General features: G+C 34.9%; 2 protein-coding genes across 3 annotated transcripts in view; one reads left to right on the forward strand and one right to left on the reverse strand.

Moving 5' to 3' along the window:
• Positions 1-14,101, reverse strand: ATP6V1D (ATPase H+ transporting V1 subunit D). The gene is made up of 10 exons (XM_074290438.1): positions 14,034-14,101; positions 12,911-13,157; positions 6,470-6,587; positions 5,557-5,636; positions 4,314-4,381; positions 3,910-3,954; positions 3,292-3,395; positions 2,623-2,689; positions 1,883-1,961; positions 1-711 (listed from the first exon to the last, which is right to left on the reverse strand). The coding sequence occupies exons 2-10, from the start codon at positions 12,949-12,951 to the stop codon at positions 570-572; spliced, it is 744 nt and encodes a 247-aa protein (XP_074146539.1). The 5' UTR covers positions 12,952-13,157; positions 14,034-14,101; the 3' UTR covers positions 1-569.
• Positions 13,680-23,796, forward strand: part of EIF2S1 (eukaryotic translation initiation factor 2 subunit alpha) — a 19,974-nt gene continuing 9,857 nt past the window's right edge. The window contains exons 1-3 of one of the 2 annotated variants that reach the window (XM_074290436.1): positions 13,680-13,822; positions 17,110-17,351; positions 21,991-22,070. In XM_074290436.1, coding sequence (XP_074146537.1) covers positions 17,111-17,351; positions 21,991-22,070 — 321 coding nt within the window. In that variant the 5' untranslated portion in view covers positions 13,680-13,822; position 17,110. Of the gene's footprint in view, positions 13,823-14,113; positions 14,376-17,109; positions 17,352-21,990; positions 22,071-23,796 lie in introns of those variants that run through there. The other variant, XM_074290437.1, reaches the window with a different exon arrangement.

Here is a 23,796-nt window from a genome sequence, read left to right on the forward strand (position 1 = left end):
TCATTTTAAATTTTTTTTTTACTCTGCTTATACTATAGTTACACAGGAATTGGCAGAATTTCTTCCATAATGGAGGGGAAAGTCTTCTTCCATAGGACTGAGACTAGCCATGCAAGGAAAAATATGTGATGCTATTCACATGATACTAAATTGAAGCACCATGGTGACAAAAGCAGAGGTTGAAAGATCAAAACAATGGCTGTGTATGGAGGAGTCAGGCTACATATCAGCATGAATCACTTCTATTTTTAAAGGAATGTTTTTCAAATATGATTAGAGCATTAAACACCACAACTCTGATTACATATACAGACCAAAAAGGGGAAAAATATCAATAGGTCATAGTTCTACAGGTTCCTGGGCCAGTCAATTACCACTAAAGTAGTGATATGTCCTACAAATGACTGATATAATCATGATCTCTCCAAATAATCCCAATAACTTAATATCAACTAGTGGAACTCTTGGGCTAAAACAAATAGCCCCATTACAAAAAGAACCTGGATGCCATGTATTATAAGAAAACTACAAGACCAAGGTCTCAAAGAAGACTATAGAATCACAAAGGACTATTCAAACAGAAGATCTTCATCTTTCTCTTCAGCCAACAAATTAGCAGGCTCCAACACTTCTCCAGCTGCTTTCCGTAACTCCAATTCTTTTTCTGTTTTCTCTTTAAGAACCTTCTTTTTCTCCTGTATTTTCTTTAACCTGGAGAGGAAGAAGAATTTTTCTAGAAGCTACTCAACACCAAACATTATTTCTGCCAACAACCTGCCTTCTACTACTCCCTTCCCCTCATTTTCTAACAAGAATGATAAACACATACTGAAATAATTCTAGAATACTCTTTTAATTCTGTAAAAAGTAATTTCAGCAGAAGTTGAAGCTTCTAACATTCACATATGAAATTATATCTTAAACATATTAACTAGAGATCTCTTGTAAGTCATCTAAATTTAAATTTAAAATTTCAGATCACATGAGTCTAAATATTCTTTTTGTGTGTGTGTTAAAACCCTTTTAGCAACATGGAGAAACCAATAGACTCCTCCTCTTCATAAAATTTTAAAATAAACACAACAAAGCAAATTTAGTAAATACACTGAAGTAAAAATGTATTTCTTCCATCTAAGTTCATGGTTAAGAATATTCTCCCTAAATATTATAGTTCTAAAAGCATCCAATAATGGCAACGATCCACTACAAATACATCTACATTGTCAAAGAAAAACTCAGTATTCTCAAAGCCCCTCCTCCATCAACAAGGCTTCCTTGAGTACTCCAGCACTCCCTGTCTTCTCCTCAAATGTCCTATAGAACCGACATCTCATTATATATACTATACTGTTCAAGAATTGCTTTAGGTATCTTATCTTCCTTCTCTGTTCCCAGTAACACATAGAACTTTCCCCAGGATCCAGATGATGATAACATGCCCTTCATTTCAGTGATTTAAAGTGACAGGTACTTGTGAGAAAGCATTTTCAACTTCTTACCAATGACAAAACCATAGGTTAAAGCTGTAAGGGCCTCCAGAGGTCTTTTTTTTTTTTTTCCCCAACTACCTAATTTTCCAATTGGGCTAAGAGAAGTTCAATGACTAGCTCAAGGCCATATATACAACAAATGCAAAAACCAGGATATGAAGATGGAGCTGCAGTTCCAAATCTATACCTACCTCTCCCACTCAGGTTACAAGAAGAGACTATGTCTAAGGAAGCATATCAACCTTCAAAGTAAAAGTTCTTGTTTTTCAACAGTACCCTTATGCTTCCTATTTAGAAAATCAAAAACTGAACTGAAAGGGCTAAAAGGCAGCAAATGTATCTTGTTAATAGTAGTTATGTCCCCAATTCATTGAGTGCCAAGCCCAACAAACCTATAAAACTCTTCACGTTCTCTTTCGTCCAGTTCTGTGATGATGTAAGTAAGTGTACGTTCAATCCGGGGAATGATCACTAGAGTAATAAAAGACATAACAAGACATAAAAAGGCATAATCTCCACATGTTCTCTCAATAAAATGTTGGTGTTATAATAATTCATATAAAAAAAGTTTAAAAATATAAAATCCATTACAACACTAAGGTTCATGGAAATCACTTTTCTTTTGAGGGTATCAGTTCACTCATTTGAAGATATGAATATTTGCTCTTTCCCTACCTAGAAAAGACCTAGTAAAATTTGAGAAAAATTAAAGCTTTGAATTCCTTAAACAAAAGGCCATGTAAAGACCAAGCAATCAAACAAGAAAAGTTGAAATTTAATTCTAGAAAACAAAATGACTTCAGTGTCCATATCCATTGATTCCATGGCACACACCTTAAAGTCAATGACAAAAAATTTTTTCCCCAAAAATACTTACAGCAGCACAAGTAGATGCTTATTGACTGAAAATAGTTTTTAAAAAGGGAATATTACTGTGATATAAATGAGTATCATGAAAATAAATATCACACACACAGAATAATATGTGAAGAGTGATATGAAGAATCAGGATATGTATATTGTAAAGAATTAAAGAAACACAGAACACCTTAGAAACTCTTCCTGCATATAGAATGGGTTCCAATACTGTTTCTTTTCCAATACTACTTTTTCTATAGCTGCTCATACTCACCATGTTCAATGGCATTCACCCGTCTGTTTGTTATTTTAATGGCCTCATCCAGTGTAACAAATGATGTCTAAGACAAGGAAACAAATTAAAAATAGGTAAATTTTTTCTCATAACCAGTATAATCAATTCATCTGGCTCAATCTCCAAATGCTGGAACAAATTTTTTGAAAACAAATCTTTTTCTTGAGATGTTCTTAAAGTGTGAATTTCTAATAGAAATTGGGATTCTATTGAATTAACATTATTCCACTTTTACTTTGAATAATTTACCTCTAAAATTAGATCATTTCAAGTAGGTCAATTAAGCATGTTAAGAAAAGATACAGACAACTAAGAGGAATAATGGTAAAGGGATATGTACACATATTAGTTAAAAAAAAAAAAAAAAAAAGTCTTTTTGGAATTAAAAAAAATTATTGTGGTCTTTTAGATGCCACTTTCCTATGTTTAACATGAAGCCTTATCAATTATATCAGTAAAATACCTTTATAATAAAAAATATTAGAGAGTTCAGCTGACAAGTCATTTCATCTTAAATTAGCAAATCTTAAGATTTGTTTCCTATTTACTCAGGTTCTCAAAACGTTAAAGTACCATATCTTTGATGGTATTTTGGTTCAAGATTCAACAACTAGAAACTGAACTTGTCTTCCTAACACTTATACTGACCTGCAGGGATGCTAGTTCCACCAGCAGCTCCACTGCTTTAGCATAATTTCTCTTCAGTTTGGCCAGCTGTTCCCCACCTCTGGCCAAACCAGTCAATTCATAACCTGAAATAATGAGTGAAAAAGCATTACTATAAAAATGTAAAATCAATACTTTTCTTCTTATTTCTGTCCTAAGAACAGTAAATATCATAACTATCAAGAGGCTGAAACAGCATTCAACCATTTAGCAAACTACAATGTGACCAAATCAAAAAGCATGTACTGAAGAGAGAAATGGGGTTTTCTTTCAATTCCAAGAAATGTAACAGAATTAAGAGGGCTGATGTCTTAGCTTTTTGTAAATTACCTTGTCCATGTTTTACATAATAGGTACTTATAATTTGATGAAGTACACATTTAAGTTTTCTCTCCCCCTAATGTATACAACACAAAGTGATGGCTCAATAACACTTAAAATTTTCTGTGTCAGGAACCATTATAAAAATAAAGATAGAATGGTTATCTCCAAGGAGTTCCATCCTACAATTTGCTCGTTAACTACATTTATTTTGGAAGAATCAGAATTATCCAACTGTACAGTATACAGGCAACAAAAGACAAATAATTTACTACTTACTGTCAGCCCCTTCTTGATAATGTTCAAATACTGGCAAGGTGACACCTATAAATATAAGTTTGTTAACATTTGTAAAAATAATATAGGAAAAAATAATGTAATTATCTTCACTTGGAATCTTTTTCATTTTTGCCAAATTCTCAAAAATCACATAAGTGGGTTTTTGAACTAGCCAGCTACTGAAGTTTTCCCCTTTCATAAATATTCATAGGACTTTCACCTTCCAAACTCTTCTGGTTCCTAATTGAATGGCCATATCAGTTAAAGTAGACAAGGCATTGTCTTTTACTTTATTGAATGCTGGTGGAAATTAATCTAATTCTGAGTAAAACTGAAGTCTGGTTGGCAAACAGTTCAATTGAGTAATTTTTATCATGTCTTTAGAGATTTCTAAGAAGTCTTACCTGCTACATTATCTTTCTTTGCTCTAATCTTCACTTGGGCTTTGTTCACATTCTGAATAACAGTGGTACTACAGAACGACAACAAAAAGATATTAAATGAAAAAAAATTTTTTTGCTATGTTTTAATGAGAAAATTAACCTAAAGGAACCCATTAGTTCTAATTCTTACACTATATGAAACTATGAATGAGAGAAGGAAGAGTACAGATTGGGGCTTAACATTAATTACTGAATAACAATAGTCAGAAGAATGAGGCCAAATTTCTCCTTCTGCCAGGGGATAGCTTCCAAGAATAGATAATGAACATTATTATTTTTTAATAAAAAACAACCCTCCCCCAAAACCCCCAAAACTAAAACAAATAGTAATTTTGGAAATAAAATGAATATTATGTCTATAATTATGTACAGAACTTAAAAATTTTCTCACAAGATTTGGTCATTAACAAACCAATTAAAAAATGCCTTACAGTTCTATCCTGAATCTTATCTAAATGAAATGCTATAAATTTTGTTAAGACAGGAAAATAGCAATTAGTAAAATTCCCAAATTTCCTTATAAAATATATAAATTGTTATAATAAACCCTTATCCCTTTACCATTCTATACTTCTATTCAATCTTATTTATTCAATTCTCAGGATACCATCTGTTCTAAAGGTCAGTTATTGGGTAGCTATCCTGTTAGAATTATTCACTAAATTAAAAAATATAAATAATAGTTTACTAAAGGCTTTTAAGATTACACGTGACTGTTCTTGAGCGAGCTATATCACTTATTAAACTATAGATTCAAGAAATCGTGGCCAGAGACCTTTGAAGGCCTCAGAGGAGGTGAGCCAGGTAGAGTTGACACTGCAAAGGTCAGTGGTCAAAGGTACTCTGTTGGGCCTAGGACAGACTGGTAATAGTAACTGCAAGGAGGGTATGTAACTATTTAATGAATTACAAAAATTAAATTACAGAGTATTATTTGGCATGATAGTTTGTGAACACCAAAAGAAATTTAGTTATTTTTTAGGCCAAAGTGCCTAGATGAGAAAACAGGCTTGTCACCAGTCAATTAAAGGCAAAGCCAGGTTGCAAACATAAGCCTCTGTCTTAATAGAGTCTCATAGTTCTACCTTTAGAATACCAGTCTATTCACAAAATCCAGGTTTATTCCAAATTACTATCAGACGGTGGTTCCAGAGAACCTCACACTACTTATGTTTAACTTAATATCTTCTGTAGATTTTCTCACCTAAAGTCACCAGCAGTGAATTTGGCTTCAGCAAGTGAGAAAGCAGCTTCTCGCATCACTTCACCCATCAGCATTTTGGTCTGTCAAAAATACAAATCAAACATGGATAAAAATAAGTTGCTTATAGGAAAGATTTAGTCTGTGATAAAATCAGAGCAAAAAGGGACTTTAAGGGTCCTTTAGTTCAGATTGAGGCCAGGAGCTGGTAATTTGTTTAGGTACCGCACTGGTAGTGATCAAAGTGACACAGTAAAGAATTTAACCAAAGTCTGCCTGAACACTGAGTCACTGGTTTTTTTTTACACTGTACCATGCTACCAGCTTGGTTCTCTATAATGCTATGCATTCTGTGTCATATAATAACATCAGGGCCAAAATATTTATTCTCATTTTAGTTTCAAGTGCTTGATTTATAAAAAATAGAAATAAAAATATCAGCAAAAAATAAAAAAATGTAAAAATTGTTTTACTGTTGCATTTTTATATCATAGTAATTTCCTATTAAAGCTCTCCATGTTAAAAGCAATTATCATGCCAGCTAACACAGAATTATATTTGATACTGTATACTAAATTCTATATCCACAGTCCCTATTGCTTTACTGCAACAAGGTAGAAGCATAAATTTTATGAAGAACCAATTTTCAAATTTAACCATATGCATGGAAAATGGGAATACATAATGATAAATAATTTCCACAGATGCTTTTGAAATTTGACATTTCAATACTCCTTTCTCAAACCATTCCCCAATAAATAAAAAGCAAAAATTCATCTTTCATGTTCTTTCCCTTTACTCTTATGAAAAGTAAGATGTTCAAGTCACGAAATAATATTAAAGATAAATTAAAGTATACTGAATCTTCATAATCTTCTAAAAACAAACTCCTGATCAAAAACAAAACCCATCCTACCTCAATGATCTTCCTTAAGATCTGCCTAAATCGAAGAGTCAAAGCATCAGATTTTTTCTTTAGGAGGTTTCGTCCTGTTTGTGCTCCTTTTAATCGAGCTTTCATAATGGTCTGTGCCCTAATTTCAGTAGAAAGTAAATTAAAGAACATTTTTAATATTATTTAAGAGAACAAGATCAGGCACAAATATTTCTCATATAAACTGGCAAAATTACATTCTAGTCCACTTTGATGCTATGGTATCTATTTTTTTTTTTTTTTAAATAACATTATCCCTTGTATTCATTTTTCCAAATTATCCCCTCCCTCCCTCTACTCCCTCCCCTCGATGACAGGCAATCCCATACATTTTATATGTGTTACAATATAACCTAGATACAATATATGTGTGTAAATACCATTTTCTTGTTGCACATTAAGTATTAGATTCCGAAGGTATAAGTAACCTGGGTAGATAGACAGTAGTGCTAACAATTTACATTCACTTCCCAGTGTTCCTTCTCTGAGTGTAGCTGTTTCTGTCCATCATTGATCAACTGGAAGTGAGTTGGATCTTCTTTATGTTGAAGATGTCCACTTCCATCAGAATACATCTTCATACAACAATGAAGTATACAGCGATCTTCTGGTTCTATTCATTTCACTCAGCATCAGTTGATGTAAGTCTCTCCAAGCCTCTCTGTATTCCTCCTGCTGGTCATTTCTTACAGAGCAATAATATTCCATAACCTTCATATACCATAATTTACCCAACCATTCTCCAATTGATGGACATCCATTCATCTTCCAGTTTCTAGCTACTATAAAAAGAGCTGCCACAAACATTTTGGCACATACAGCTAAGCTCCCTTTCCCCTCCTCAGTATTTCTTTGGGATATAAGCCCAATGATGCTATGATATCTAAATAAAGTTGCTTGTGTGTGCAAGTTTAATTGACTTTTCTAATTCTGTAAGTCCATATTTCTTATAAGATGCTAAGAATGCTATGCAGCCAGCCTGTAAACATGCCATATTTAAAATGGGAAAAAGACTAAATTTGAATTGAAAATACTTGAGCTCTTGCATCTGCAATTAGTTCTGCATAGCTGTGATAGAATGTAAATAAGAGTCTTGTTTTTTAATGCCAGCCTAGTTTAAACGAAATCATTCTGTTTAATAAATTATGTTTTCTGTGCAAAAATTTTCAACTGCAAAAGGGTATTTTTAAAATCACTATAGAATGCTTGAAGATTTTTGGTTAGGACTCTGAATATCAAACATAATATATTTAATTTTTAAGATTCTAAAGAAACGTATTGTAAGTACTAATAGATGTTTAATATGAAGATGTCTAATTAAAAAGTTAAAATTATATGGCATTTTCCATCCCATTCTTCTCAAAACTAAATATTAATTTAAAAGAAAATAATACTAAAAATTATTTTAATTCTATCATTTGAATGAGAAATTTTTATTATTAAAATCATTAACATGCAAGATCAGTAATCAATTATACAACCTAAGGACTCAAATTGTTTCATGTGAGAAATTATACATGTTTAGCAAGTCATTTCCCTTCTCCAGCCTCAGTTTCCTCATCTGTAAAGTTAGGGCACTGTATAAGATGACCTCATTTATAAAGTAAGGGAGTTGGATTAGATGACCTTTAAGGTCCCTTCTAGCTTTAAATGAATGATCCTAAGCTGTCGCATGTGACATAAATATTGAAATCCAAAATATCTTAGTTTTTTTCTTCTACTGCTTTTCAAAAAACAAACAGAAATACTATTGGAATCATTATTAGCTTTAATGAGAACAGTAACCAGTATAACCAGTGATACTAAAAGGAAAATGTCATAGACTAAGTTCTTGAATAAATAAGAAAAATGTGAATCTTATAAACAGAGGTGAGAAGCACCCAGGAGATTGACTTCTTTATATCATAAAGAGAATAATTCAAGGTGTCTTTAAAGTTTGTTTCTTTTAACGGAATTAATTATCATTTCCAACTTTATAAAATGGACTAGCTCAACACTAGGTCCTGCCAGCCAGGACTGGTTCAGTTTCTTGCCAGAGCAGGAGTTAATCATCTGTGTGTGTACAATTCACTAACCACCCTGTTTATATTCACAATCAAAACTATTCCAAACATGATTTCACCTTTTGATACAAGAAACTACAAAGCTGCCTTATAATCTTTGTTGAAAGAAACATCTTAACATAGATAGTCTAGCAAAATTCTTTTTTCTCCAAACTCTAAAGTAGTTTGTTTACTGGAGGCTTACCCAGATAGACAAGAAATTCAAGGAGAAATTAGTCAGATGTCATAAAGGGCAAAGATAAAGAAAAGCAATTTTAAGCACTACAAGAGACAAAAATCTGACTTCAGGGGAATTATGAGGTAATGGAAGAAGGAAGAGTTTGTAATTTAAAGGAAAGAGAGAAATGAAAGTGAGATAGCACTAGAAAACTTTTTTTGCTTTCCAAAGTCCCAAATTCTAGGAATTTCTCTAGTCAACATTTTAAAAGTACAAAACATAAGATTGTTGTAGTTGTATACTGAATCAATATATAGCTATCCAGTTATCAAGAGAAGTGGAGATACTCAGAAGAAACTTCTATTAAAACTTCTTAAAAGCAAAAGGTAGTTTTGCCAAAAGCCTAAAAAAAATTTCAAAACACATAAGTTTTTACTATTTCTCTTCAAACAAACTCTTTAAGCACAGGACCTTACTTTGAACTGAATTCCTTCTTTACTGGTGTGTACAGTTATTTTCACTAGTGAAAATAACACAAGATCTGAGTTTCTGGGTTGAACTCTAGACTTTACCAATAAATGGCTGAGTATGTAGTCTTAGGAAAGTCATTAAACTCTTTAAGGGGATAATATTAAATATCAACTTCCCAGGATTGTTGTGAAGATCAAATGTGTTGATATTTGTTAAAAATAATTTTTAAAAACACAACACTCCACACAATACCTGAACACATAACTGGCACTAATAAATGCTAGTTATGATTATTTTTATCTGCAAAATGGATGGACCTAACGTCCACTCTAACTCTTAAATATCATTCATAGATGCTTTACTTAAAATAAAATACTAAGACTATCACAAAACTTTAACATTTTAACAGATTATTTTTATTTTTCTGTCAAGAGTGGGTGAAGGTACTAACAGCAGCATTTCACAACACAATGCAATGATTAAGAATAGCTAATATCTATTTATATGTAATCTCATAAGAAATCTGTGAAGAAGGTATCAGAGGTATTCCCTAAGTTGCAGATGGAGAAATTGAGGCTCAGAAAAATATGACCTTATCCATTTTATCTACTAATTTAAGTGGAATTTGAATTCAGATCTCTATGGACTGTAACTTCAGCAACTTTCCCATTACTTTCAGTTACAAATGTGTATATTGTTCTTTATTTTGAGCAGCTCGGATTTTCAAAATGAAATCTCTCAATTTCACAGCAATTTACACCCACTTTTAACTGTGGCCTTCAGCTCATATAATGATGGCTTTATTTCCAGTTGAATCAAAGACATCTGACTCTGACAAAATGTCTGCTGCTAGTCCATGGAAAAATTAATGTGCTAATAGATTACTGTGTTTTTCTCATCAGCAATTCCATATGCATACCCATCATGCAGAAATGTCCACAACCACACCACTAGCTAGTCTAAAACTGAAGAAGCCTACTTTCATGCCACAACCCCCCCTCTTTTCCTTAATAGTATTTTATTTTTCCAAATATAACATTCATTTTTGTAAGACTTTGTGTTCCCAATTTTTCTCCTTCCTTCCCTTCCTTATGCCCTTCCCAGGATAGCCAGTAATCTGATATAGGTTAAACATGTGCAATTCTTTTAAACATATTTTCATATTTGTCATGTTGTACAAGAAAAATCAGATCAAGAAAAAAGCAAACAAACGAAAAAAAGTGAAAATACTTATGCTTTGACCCACATTCAGTCTCTGTATTTCTTTTTCTGGACATGGATAGCATTTTCTATCCCACATTTATTGGAACTGTCTTGAATCATCATATTTCATGCTACTAATTTAAAAAATGTAGATACCTTGGAAACTAAAGAAGAAACAACTACAATTCAATCTAGTTCTAACTACAAAGAGAAGGGTGATCAAAGGTATAATTTTCTCTAACAAAAAACTGCACATTTAAAAAGTGCAGTGTATTATTCTGGCCTTTTAGGGGACTTCATTTTCTGACTTTTAAAACTTGCTTAAGAAGAACTTTCTAAAATTACTATTTTTCTTTTTTTCATATACACTTAAGTATTGATCAAACGTCATCTTACCCCCCCAAAAAAAGGCAGAAAATTATATTACAGTTGTAAGATCACTTGTCTCCGAATGAAAAATCCTGTTTACCTTAGAATACATGATATTGAGTAAGTCACTACTCTGATCTTTCATCTTCTAATCTATAAAATGAACTTGACTATTAATACTTTCCAGTATTAATATTCTGTGAAATTAAGCAAATACTTCACCATGGTATAGAAAGGGATAAGTAGGATACTCACCAGAAAATACTAGTAATAATAAATGATAATGATAAGAGCTAACATCTACATAATGCTTATGATATGCCAGGCACCATGCTAGAGGCTTTACAATTATTATTTCATGTGAGCCTCACAACATATCCCGTTGAGACACCTGCTGTTATTTTAAAGTTGAAGAAACTGAGGTAAACAGAGATAAAGTGAGTCCAAAATTTGAGCTCAAGTCTTCCTGACACCAAGCTTAGTGTTCTAGTTGTCCCAAATTCTAGCTTGGATTCTCTGCAGTAGAGGCCAATATCATAGAGGTGGAAGACCTAGTAGGTTTTATGAATAAGTTAACTCTCATAGTTCCAAAACAAACTTAAAGCCATTTACAAATTGACTTCAACCTGTTCCCTAGTAAGCACTCTAAAATGGCCTCACACAAAACATTCTTCTGTTCATGCTAATTTCCCATGCCTAGAACACATTCCCTGATTATCTCAGGCACTTAAAAATCTTAGAAGAAAAAGTTTTTCCTAATTCTCCCTGAAGTAGCCTGTATTTATTTTTCTTATATCCAAAGAAGGACAGCTAAGCATTTTGGATATATTGTGAATTAACCTCAAATAATAACAATAACAACTAACATTTATACAGTATCTATTTATGTGCCGAAAATAGTGATAAACCCTTAACAAATATTATCTCATACTGATCCTCACTACAATCTTGGAAAATGTTCCCACTTAAGAGATAAGGAAACTGAAGCAAACTAAACTTAAATATAGGGTCATAAAGCTAAGTGAGTGTCTAAGACTAGATTTGTACTCAATACTTTTTGGGGGGAGGGGATAAGAAGGGGAGATGTCCCAGCTAGTAGTCATCTATCCTCTTGGCCCCGATAAATCTTAACAGCTTAGCAGTAATTCAATGAGTGAAATGAAGTCTTGTATGAAACACTAACTGTGTGGACCTGGAAAAGTGTGTAGGTACTCAGATACCTTCTGGTACTCACTCCAAACAGCAATCTGTGACTGTAAATTGTACTTTAAGTCAGTCCAAACTTCCCACTATCAATAAAATAATTTACACTTTCTCCGTCTGTTTCATGTTGTTCTATGTTTAATGCATATTTATGCACTTGCAGTTATTCCCCAATAGAATACAAGCCCCATCCCACATTTTTTTTTTGATTGGCCTATAATTTTATCGGAATAGAAACTTCTAACGAAGAAACTCAGAAAAAATAGCAGAAACTCTTCAAGTTAATAATCTTAATGCCTTCCCCACATATAGTAAAAACTTAATATAAGTAGATTGAGGCTCAGAGAGGTAAGTGACCTATGCAAGACCACAAAATTAGTAAGCAGCTGAATTAGGGTTTGAACTCCAAATCCCGAACTCTTTCCACTACACCACTCTATACTTTTCCTTTTTTTTTCCTTGACCCTTTGTAAGAACCAGAAAGGGGCGGAAAAAATTACCTTATCCTTATGGCCTGCCAAGTTAATGGCAAGTTAATGAAAATAAAGTTTAAGTGATTTATAGAATGACCCATTGTTCCTCCCGCTGATTTACAAGACTTCGAGAGGTCGGCCTCGGGATTGGCACAGATGGGGGGAACTGTGGTTTCGAAAACAAGCCTTCTGTCCCACAAAGTACGTAGGGGGCCCAGAACTGGGGCGTCTTTCTCCCTCCCTCGATCACATAAGGGGAATGGTATAAAGAGAATCAATGCATCTTGATCCTAGGTTTCAAGGAGAGGACCTTGAGAGCGCCCTGAGAAATAAGTAATCAGGCACTGAGATGAGGAGGTGCTGCTGAGGTATTGGGGAAAGCAGTCTATGAGGGAAACAGGCGGGGGAGGGGGGGAGGAAGGGGGGGAGGAGGGCACGAGGACGCTCAGAACGAGAAGCCCCTTAGCTCATCAATGTCACTCACATTCGCGAAGGGAAGATATCGATGCGGTCTTTGCCAGACATCTTGACAATCGTTGTCCGGTGGCGGGAGCTCGGTCCTTAGGCCTATCACTTCAAAGCCGCCAGGCGCTACAGCTAGCCTCCACCACCTTCTTTCTACTCCTCATACAGTCAGCTGGAAAAGGTCACCTGATCACCTTCCCCCCCCCCCGCCCCCTCAGGCTAAGCGGAAGCAGCCTCGGGTAACTCCTTTCCGGTTCCGTCCGCTACTGCCAGGGAGAGGGGGGAAAGGGGAAAAAGGAGAAAAGGGGGAAGAGAGAATATTCCCGGATGTTAGTTATCAGTTCGGACACCTCAAAAACAAGAAACTTCAAACGCCTTTGACCCCTCCCTTCTAATTCTCCCCCTCCTCCCGCGGCGAGTGTACTAGGGACAACCTGTGTGATGAAAAGGCGGGACCAAGAGAGAAAAAAAAAAGATAACATCTGCTTCCGCTCCGACTTTCCCCACAGCGCTACCTTACAGTCGGGAAGATTTTGGTAGCAGTTTATTAATACAAGAAAGGGAGTCGGGTTTTGACACCCGTTCTGAGCGATTTCCTTGGTAAAAAATAAGAAGGAGCGAGGAAATGTGTATTTTCCCCTTTCCTCATGGTCAGCACTCTAACCACTTCCCCAGCGCCCCCTCCTTCCCGGGAAGACTAAGACTCTATGGTTAAATAAAGGGGAAAAAAAAAAAAAAGGGTCTCGCCGACGTCCACGCCTGCGTAAAGGGTGAGGGGTGACCGCGCAGGCGCAGAAGGCCCGGCGTCAACGCACGCTGAGGGGAAGCGGCGGCGGCGGCAGGTTCTGGTGCGGCCCGACTTCTGGGCATCTCCTGGAGTGTAGAGATCGGCGCGGGGACCTGTTTCGGGACCCTCACACATATATTTCAGGTAACTCCTTCCTCTCTTTATTTCCTTCCCATTCACTTGGGCGAGGAGAGGCAAGAGAGTGGAAGCCCCGGGACGGCCACCCCCAGCCATCCTCTCTGGTTGGGCCCTTGCTCGCGCGGGAAGCAGTCGCCCCGTCCCGCCCGGCACCAGCAGTCGCGTTGGCCTCGTGGCGTGGCAAAGGCTGCTGCGTGGGGAGGGGAGAGGCGCTCACGTTGAGGTGGGTCTGGGAGGGAGACGGTTCGGCTGCGGCCGCCCGGGCCTCGTGGGCTCCAGGGAAGGGCCCCGCGGGGGGTGTGGTCGCTGCGTCTGGGGAGCTCTGTGACACCCCCCACTCCCTCCACACGGAGGCCTCTCGGAATGATGACCCAGCACCCGGGTCTGCTGGGCCGGCCGGCTTCCGGGCTTTGTGTGCCAGGGCCATCCTCTCTTACTTTTCCCGGGTTCTTCCTTTTTCCGCCCGCCCTGAAGACCACGCCAAACCATGGGCGGTGCATCGAGGCCGCTATCCCATGCTGCTGCAACCATCGAGGACTGAGCAGTCCCACATCTGAAAGTACGGAGGGGCTGGGAGAAAAGCACTTTCAGATCTAGAGAGAGACGTTCATTGACCAGGTTTCCGGTGTCTGGAAATGCCATAAAGCAAATTTGTTTTATTTTAAAGCACACTTAATTTGTAGAGTTAAGGAGAAATATGGGAAGGAATAAGTTACCCTTTTTCATTAGAATCAGAAATCTCATGGGAAAAATACCTCAGGGATTTTGTTCATCTAATTTTACAAATGAAAAACAGGCTCCAGGAGGTGATCAAGTTGATCTAAAGTTGATTGTGCTTTGATTTTTGAATTCTAGAATTTTACATTTTCAGTTTTGTATTTAAACACAACATAGGGTTTCCAATATGCGATCGCTTAAAAATTTTTTCCAGAGAAAATCTTCCTTCAAAATGGGCTGGGAATTACTTGAAATTTATTTTGTCTTATGTGTAGTACAATGGGTAGAAAATTGGCCTTTGATCCAAGGAACCTGGATTCAAGTGTCACCTTTTTGCTCATACTGGCTGTGACTGAGCAAGCCACTTAAATTCTTTGTGTTCTGAGCAACTCTCAAACTCAATTGCAGACAAAGTTCAGGATTTCATATCAGTAAAATCATGAGTCCAGTCCCTAACTCTGATATATTTTGCACATAGACCCACATTCTCTCTCCCTTACTTTTCCTTTGGTAGGACATACATAGTCTCCTTTGGGATGGAACTTTTCCTTTTTACAAATTTTTTCATATATCAGACCTTAATGTTGAGTGAGGTTTTGTAGTGTAAGAAATAGTTTCATTTTTAAGTTTGATGGAATGTCTAATATGATTTTTTCTCCCTTGAAACTTTTTGAAGTTTCACAAATGGAACTATCTTAATTTCAACCATTTGAGAATTGTTTTTTCTTAATCTATTTTAAAGTGGGTTAATTCATTGTATAGGGGACATAACTTTAAAAAGTCTACTCCAAGCAATATAGCAAATACATAGGTAATTTGTGTGCAAGGTACAGTGTGATTGGGACAGAGGAAAGATCCAACAGAATACTCAGAAAATTTGAGGGAGAAAACATTTCAAGTTGGGAAGAAAAGGATTTTAACAGAGATGAAGAGGAAGTGGATTCTAGGTGTGGTTTACATGAATTCTTCAGGGATACCTGGTAATCTAGTTTGTCCAGGGCTCAGAAATGAATAAAAAATAAGATTTGAAAGTAGTGTGAAGTCAAATTTTGAAGGTCTAACAGCCAATATATTGTAGAGATAATAGAGATCCATTTAAAATTTTTGAATGAGAAAGTACATATATAAATGTTAAGAAAACTGGGATTATTTGTGAAAAATGATTAGACACACTTAGGTTATGAAGGCCTATCACCATTGAAATAGCACAAAAGATTCAGTATTCCCTCTAATGTCCCCAAGTAATCCTAATGATGGAGTAATGTGGGAAATATGACCAGGAAAGTAATGGTTCTAGAGATACTCAACTATTTCAGATGTATTGCAGTAAGAACCAAAGGATATTCAGAAAGGGAAATTGGCTAATTCTTGGGAGCAAGAAGCAAGATGGAAAAATAAAAAGCCATAAAAATTGGGAAAATATTATTACAAATGTCAGAATGAACAGATACAAGAAAACAGGTAGCCAAAGAAGATTTTGTAAATAATATGGAAGGGACTTTCACTGTATTGAGTGGAATGTGTTGTTTGGTTAGGTGATTTTAGTCCCAACTCTTGCCAGCTGAACAAAGATTAGCATGTGATTTAGTTCTTATCTTCCTCAAGTTCACCCAAGAGAAGTAGCCTGAATAAAACAGTATCTTAATTTTATTCAATAAAGCTGTTTACAAAACTGGATTAGTTATGTTGGGAGGGTAGGAAGGGGTGGATCACAGATAGTTGTGTTTACAATTGAGGGGTAATGAGAAAAGTGGAAGTCAAGGTGGTATTCAAAATTTAAAAATTGAGAGAATAGGCTTGAATCTGTGGTATTGAGTATAGAAAAATTACAGGAGGCTATAGGATCACAATATGGATGCATAAGCAAATTCAAGTGGCAAAATAGAACTTAATAGAAAAAATAACAATCATTCAAGGGATTTGGGGGTTTTTGGGGGGGTGGTACTTAATTTAACTAGCTCTTTTATATGTCTAAAATTTTCATTACTTCTTATAATGTTAACACAGCTTTCTTCCCCTCCTCTTAATACACATAGTTACACTTGTTTTCAGAAAAAAATAAGCCTCAAGTGAGGGAGTTTTCTTTGGTTAAATTTTAAAAATATATATCCTTTAAAAAAAAAAAAAAGGAAATATGAGTTTTGTTTGTATCTCTGAAGGAAGAGTACTTCTAGTTTTACTGACTTGAAAGATGGGAGAATATTTATAACAACGATGCTGCCCTACCCATCGTTTGATATTGTTTAAAGTGGAGTATTATTATAGTACTTTACTCCTGTCTAGTACCTTTCATCCTTAGTTCTCAGTGTTTTACAGATACTAATTATTTTTTACAATATTTCCTTGAAACTACTGGTAAAGACACACCCATGCTCCACAAAAATCTTTAGCAAAACTAGAAGTGAAATTTGTTCTTGACAGTGCTACTCAAAATGGTTAAAATTGAAAGTAAAAAAGGAAACACATTTTTCTTTTCAGTGGCAAGATAAAATCATTTCACCATCTTTTCTTAAATTTCTAAAATTTATGTTGGCTTCCATTTTAGCACTAAGTTGATTCTTTTGTTCAAATTGCAGAATGCCAGGACTAAGTTGTAGATTCTACCAGCACAAATTTCCTGAAGTAGAAGATGTGGTAATGGTCAATGTGCGGTCCATTGCTGAAATGGGAGCTTATGTCAGCCTATTGGAATACAACAATATTGAGGGCATGATTCTTCTTAGTGAGCTGTCTAGAAGACGTATCCGCTCCATTAATAAACTCATCAGAATTGGCAGAAATGAATGTGTGGTTGTTATTAGAGTAGACAAAGAAAAAGGTAAGTTAAAAATAAACTTGTGGGAAATTGTTCTTGTTTCGCAGTTGTGGGTTTTTTAATAGTCTTAATAATTCCCTTCCATTAAGGAGATTCTAATTAAAGAATAGCCATCCTGAATGATAGATTCTATTATCACAACTTGCCTTCTAACTCATTTCTTTATGCCTGCTTTTTCACCCTTCCCTGCCATTTTTGCTCTTTAAAAAAAAAAAAAAAAAAAAATCTCATCTTTCCTCAAGGCCCATATTAGTTGGCATTAAATCCATGATGTTTTCCATAATTACTTCAACTAAAAAATTATTTCTCTGTACTCATATTTTTTTAGAAAACTATCTGCATCTTTTCTCTGCAGTCATCACAAGTCCATCTTTATACTTACACAGGTCTTACACAGATTTCATACAGTTCCCAAGCCCTTGTATGAAACTATATCTTGATTTTTCACTTGTGTATTCCTATTATCTTGCAGCTGGTACATAATTGGTAAATATTGGTTCGGTGGGACATTTATTAAGCATATGCTTATATTCTAAGCAAGAGGATATAAGCTGTACACGTCACTATAAAATATAATAAAACAGTGATTTGGGGGGAAAGTGCTAATATGCATATATAGGGAGATGAAGACTTTATGTAGAAAAGAATGCTTTAATGAGAGAAGTAAGGAGTGAGAGCATTCAACTTCTCAACAGGCATAAAGCCCAGGAACTGTGGAAATGGAGCACCATAAATGAGAAATCACTTGTGTGTGTAAGGAAATAATGTCTAATCAGACCAAAAGATTAGGATGGGAGCCAGTTTGTGAAGGTGGTCGGGAGGCGAATTTAATGTTAGAGTCGGTGTGACAAGTTTCTGTTTTGTCCAATAAGTAATAAGGAACCACTGAAGTTTTTTTTGAGTAGAAAAGTAACAGGATGAAAACTGCTTTAGGAAAATCATTTTGACATCTCTGTAGAAGATGGTTTGGAAAAGAGAAAAACGAGGCTAGGAGACCAATTTGGAGGCTATTGCAATAAGTGAGATAAGGGCCTGAGCTATGTGGTGTTCAGTTTGTGTCCAACTCCTTGTGACCTCATTTGAGATTTTCTTGGCAAAAATCCCAGATTGGTTTGTCGCTTCCTTCTCTAGATCATTTTACAGATGAGGAACCTGAAGCAAACTGAGTGAACTGACTTGCCTAGCATCACACAGCTAGTAAGTGTTTGAGATTGGATTTTAATTCAGGGCTTTATCACTCTAGGGCCAGCATTTTATCCACTGCACCACCCAGTTGCCTCACTGTGTGATGTGAAGAGAAAGGAGGAGACTGGTACAAGAAATGTAGAAGTAGAAACAGCACAATTTAGCAACTTATTTAGCAAGTATGTGAGGGGAAAAGGAAGTAGAAAGTTGCCATCTTCTACTTGATTGGATAAATGGAAGAATACTGGTGTTCTGCATAGAAGTAGGAAAATCCAAAAGAAGTCTGGGTTTGAGAATAAATTCATTTTTAAATGTGTTATTTAAGTTGACAAGCCTTCTAGTTCAAGATGTCAAGTAGATATGGAATAGTGAAGTCAGTCCTGGAACCTAGTAAAGAAATGGAATACATACAATTCTGAGAGTTGTCTGCATAGCAGTGATAATTAACCGAGGGAAATCTGATCACCTAGTATAAGACAACAGAAAAATGGGAGAATAGGGCCCAAGACAAAGCTTTGGAATTTATCAACAGTTAGGGGTTATGAAATTAGCCAGTAAAGGAGACGAGTAAGTGTTCATAATAAAGAATCTAGGCAGAAAGCATTGTTATTAGCACTTATAAAACACTGCAGAGGGAGCAAGGAAAATGAAGATTTGGACAGGACCATTAGATTTGGCTATCATTGGTGACTTTGTAATCTGTTATAAGATTGAAAGTCTGATTGTAGAGGGTTGAGCTAGATAACTTATAAAAAGTACTTTCTGAGAGGGAATGTTAGATGAGTTTTTTGCAGGGTGGGAGAGACTTTGACATGTTTGTAAGTATAAGTTATAGATTGAGAAGGGAAAATATATGATCAAGGATTTACAGATAGAAAGCTTGGTCTTGAATAAGTAGAAAGGTTGTTTATGCCAGAAGCTGGAGTAAAAGAAAAGAAGTCATGTTTAAAGGGTTATATGATAAACAAGTAAGTGTGAAGCAGTCTCTCTTTTCAGGAAAGTGTGAGACTTAATCTTTTTTTCCTCAGCAAATTAAAAAAAAAAATCAACAAACATACATTTCCATATGCAAAGAAAATGGAGATTGTATATAAAACCATAGATTGACTATATCTGGCTTATTCTTATTAACATACATTAAATCCAGCAGTAGGAGCCAGATAATGGGAGTATTCCAGAGTTAGAGGTTGGCACAGAGTGAGTGATGATTAGAAATAAGTGATTTGACCTTAGAAAGTAGTTTAGAGTTGAATTAGCTAAATAAGAAATTAAGAGAGGAGAGAACCAATACAGAATTGAAAGCTTGTTGAATTTATTCTGTTTCACATGTTTAACTTCAACTGAGATTATAAGCTTCTTTAGAATAGGGACTCAATCTTAAATTTCTCTTTCTCCTTTATGGAACTTCCCATAATGCTGGCTACCTACCTAGGTAATCAATAATTAGTGATTGCTTGATACTATAAAATAAGCCTCTGTCTTTTCCTTTTTCAATTTAAAAATCTAGATGATAATTTATATTACATCCTTTGAGGAAAGAATGCAGGCTTGCACTTTTTATTCCTTGTATTATACACTTCCTAATGTTTAAAAGGATAGGTTGGTCACTATTTCGTTGATCTTTTTTTCTCACTAAGGCAAAAACTAACAACAGAATATAGCTTTTTCTTTGTAACTCCTCTTATGTGACTACCACTGTCTTTGATTACTTGGACAGCTTTTTATTTTTATTACTTTCATATGTGTATACTGGATGACAAATCAGGGTAAGCATTTCCATTTACCAATTCTGCATTGTTGACCTAGTCACTAACACAGCCTCAGCTTCTTCAGATGTCTCAATTTTCAGAAGAGCAGATAAATTTTAAAAATTACAAATCAGCTTGATATATACATCTGAATAAAATGAAGTGGATTATGTTATTACATAACACTTTAAATGGGTAGTTTTTTTGTTTTGTTTTTAGCACTTAGAAAGGAAAGCAGTAATCACTGAATTAATATTGGTTCACTGAGAAAAAATTATGCAATATCAATACTACTTCCTTTGAGTTCAATCCACCAAAAATCTAAGTGCCTATTTTATGCAGAACACTAAGCAACAGAGGAACATAAGACGTTTCTGATCTAAAAAATTGGGAATTGGGTATATACATAAATAATACAAGAAAAAGCTCATTACTAACACAGAAGGCTTTCTGTAGAAGGTGGTACTTTCATTGGCTTTAAAGGATAAATAGAAATTTAAAATTAATTCGAGGGAAGAGGACATTCTAACTTGAGTAAAGGTAAAAGTACAAGAACAAAGTTTAGAACATACTGGAAGCATAATGGCTTGGCTAGATTATAAATAATACACAGGTAGGCAATAATGAGAGAGTGCTTAAGGACCTTGAACTCCTAACAAATTATAGTTCTGCCATAGCATTTGTTTCAAAAAGGTGAATTTGTTCTAATGTGAGTGACATATTGAAATATTTTTAGTTAAAACACAAATTTTGAGCTTGCTTTTATACCTCTACATGCAAACTTCAGGTGTTTGTCAAAGTAAAGGACCGTATTTATTGTATATCTTCTGGTGGTAGTAGAAACTGAGTGGAAAAGAATTGAGACTGGTGCACATCAATTCCATCCCCTTCTCTTGTGGTACAGACTAAGCAGCAGTTTGGGGCATTTATTTTATTTAGGTATTTATTAACTACTGAAATATAATGTGTCACTGACAAGTTTTGGAATGTTATTCTCTATAACCATTTTTCTTTAAGATTTCTTATTACATAATTTTGCACAGCATATATTGAGCTGTAGCAGAATTACCTATAATTTGACCATTACTCTGTAAACAGGTAACCACTGGTAATTTTTTGATAAATCATAATAAAAAACAACTTAGAAGATGGAGAAAATATGAGAGGGATAAATAGATTTATAGGGTCAACAACTATTCCTCTAGATTGTTAATTAATGTATGGCCTACATATCTTTTTTGTTGTTACTGTTCTGATCTTTTCTTCATCCTTCTCAACATTTTTTCTCCAGTGATTTACATGAATACATGTATATCAAGCTTTCAGATAGGCCCAAAACAAGGAGTGATCAGTGTGAATCTAGTTTATGACAAAGTATTCAAGATACAGCAAAGCTTCACCCAGTAATTAATACTGCTCTGAAGCTAACAAGCTGAAATATGCATGGGAGGAGTAAATAAAGTATCAATTTCAATTTGAGTTGAGGCAGACTTGGATTAACAATATATTCATAGGTTTATAGGTTTTAGAGTATCCAAAAAAACTTTAAACTTAGATATTTTTTTAATCTGTTTCAGAAGCAAGTAGAAGACCTAGGAATTGAACTAAAAAGTCCTCAGACTCCAAATTCTAAATATTTATCTTGAGAGTGAAAGTTAATAATTCCATTGTTTGGAAATCCTAATTTTTTTTTAATTTCCTCATATCAGGGTATATCGATTTGTCAAAAAGAAGAGTTTCTCCAGAAGAAGCAATCAAATGTGAAGACAAATTCACCAAATCTAAAACTGTAAGTTTAGTATTAGGAGACAAATATTTAAATTGTGTGCTGTGCAACCAAATTGCCTTCTCATAGTTCAAGGGAACATACTTGATTGATGGCATGTTTTATTTTAAAATAATATGAATTCAAGACTAATTTCAAGAAAATATTCATTGCTTAGATTGAGGACAGACTAGTGGCTCTAATAGATATCCCTAGGTTTGCTGTTGACTTAAAAATTATCAAAGTATCCTCTTGGAGCAATAGAGGATTTACGCTATGAGACTCTTAGAGATTATGTACTCTTTAACAATTTTATATCCAGCATAAGGAAGTGTAATAACTCCCAAATGTTAGTGTTGAAAGTTATTCTAAAATAGTTTTTAGCCAATTTGACTACAAGTAATTTCTAATTTTGTTAATTAGGTAGCCTTTTTCTCTGTAAGTTATAGAATTTTAGATGTGTTTATGTTCTTTTTAGCTCTTTTTTTGGGGGGGGGATAAGGATCATAGATACATCCTTGCTTTTTGTTTTAAGGAGGAGTAGGACTTGGGTAACAGCTTACAAGATCTCTGAGCTTGGAAGGACAGCAATGGATCTGTAGACTGGTTTGTTGTAATTGCTGTTTTGCTTTTCTGGTTTTTTTTTTGTTTTTTTTTTTTTCCCCTTCCCTTTAATCTTTTCTGGAAGTGTCCCTGCATATTAGTCATGGGCCTTGAGGTAGATTAAAAGCACTGACTTTGGAGTCAGAAAACCTGAGATTGGTTCCTGGCTCTACTACATTGTATGTAAGTGCTTTGTCAACTATGCAGTGCTATATAAATGCCAATTATTACTATTCATTTCACTAAAATTCTAATTCAGAGGCCTCAGTATGGTATGTAGGTTACTCTGGGTTCATTAGAGCAACTCATAAAACCGTCTACTAAAAAGTAGAGATGTAATGCCATCTGTTTTGAGGAATACTCACGTGGATTTTTGAAGTCTTATTCTCTTACATTGATGCATGCTTCATCATTTCCATATTTTAGTTTTAACATTTGCCAACTGCAATCCAAATTTCTCTACCCATGTTTGTACTATTTGTTCTATCCCCCTGCCATTTTCCTAGGATCTTTCTTTATCTTTTGTACTTGCTAATTGGTTTTTTTTGTTTGTTTGTTTGTTTGTTTTTGTTATTCTCATTTCAGAGGTAAATTCCTCCTTTGTCCCATGCCCTCTCTAAAATAATGTTAAAATCCTAATAAATTAGTGGTGAAAAAATTTCTAGTTTATTACATAATACTGCTTTTGTGATACTGGGCAAGTGATTGAATTTCATTGAGCTTCTTTATTTATTAAACTAAAGATATACTAGATAGTTTATAAAATCCTTTCCATCCCTAAATCCTATTAGTCTCAATGTGAAGAATTAATCTCTCTTACAGTAACAATAACCATTGGAGCTTATTTTCTTTCTCATGAAGAAAATGAATGTTCCAAATAATACTCCTTTTGATATCAACCTTTTAGTACGGGCAGAGATAGACTTAATACATGGACTTAAATTGCTATGTAATCAAATGAAAACAAAATATTGAGTTGTGCATTTAAAAAGTCAAAAATTATATTCATAGGATATTTTTCTTCAGTAGGCTACACCAGAGTTTTCTGGCAAAAACTGCCTCCAAGATCCTTTTTTGTTCGTCTTGTTTTTTGAGTTTGACACTATTCTACACTAATGAAATCACAGGTCTAGAATCTTTTTTTCCC

Source organism: Sminthopsis crassicaudata, chromosome 2 (assembly GCF_048593235.1).
Source record: "Sminthopsis crassicaudata isolate SCR6 chromosome 2, ASM4859323v1, whole genome shotgun sequence".
NCBI lineage: Eukaryota > Metazoa > Chordata > Mammalia > Dasyuromorphia > Dasyuridae > Sminthopsis > Sminthopsis crassicaudata.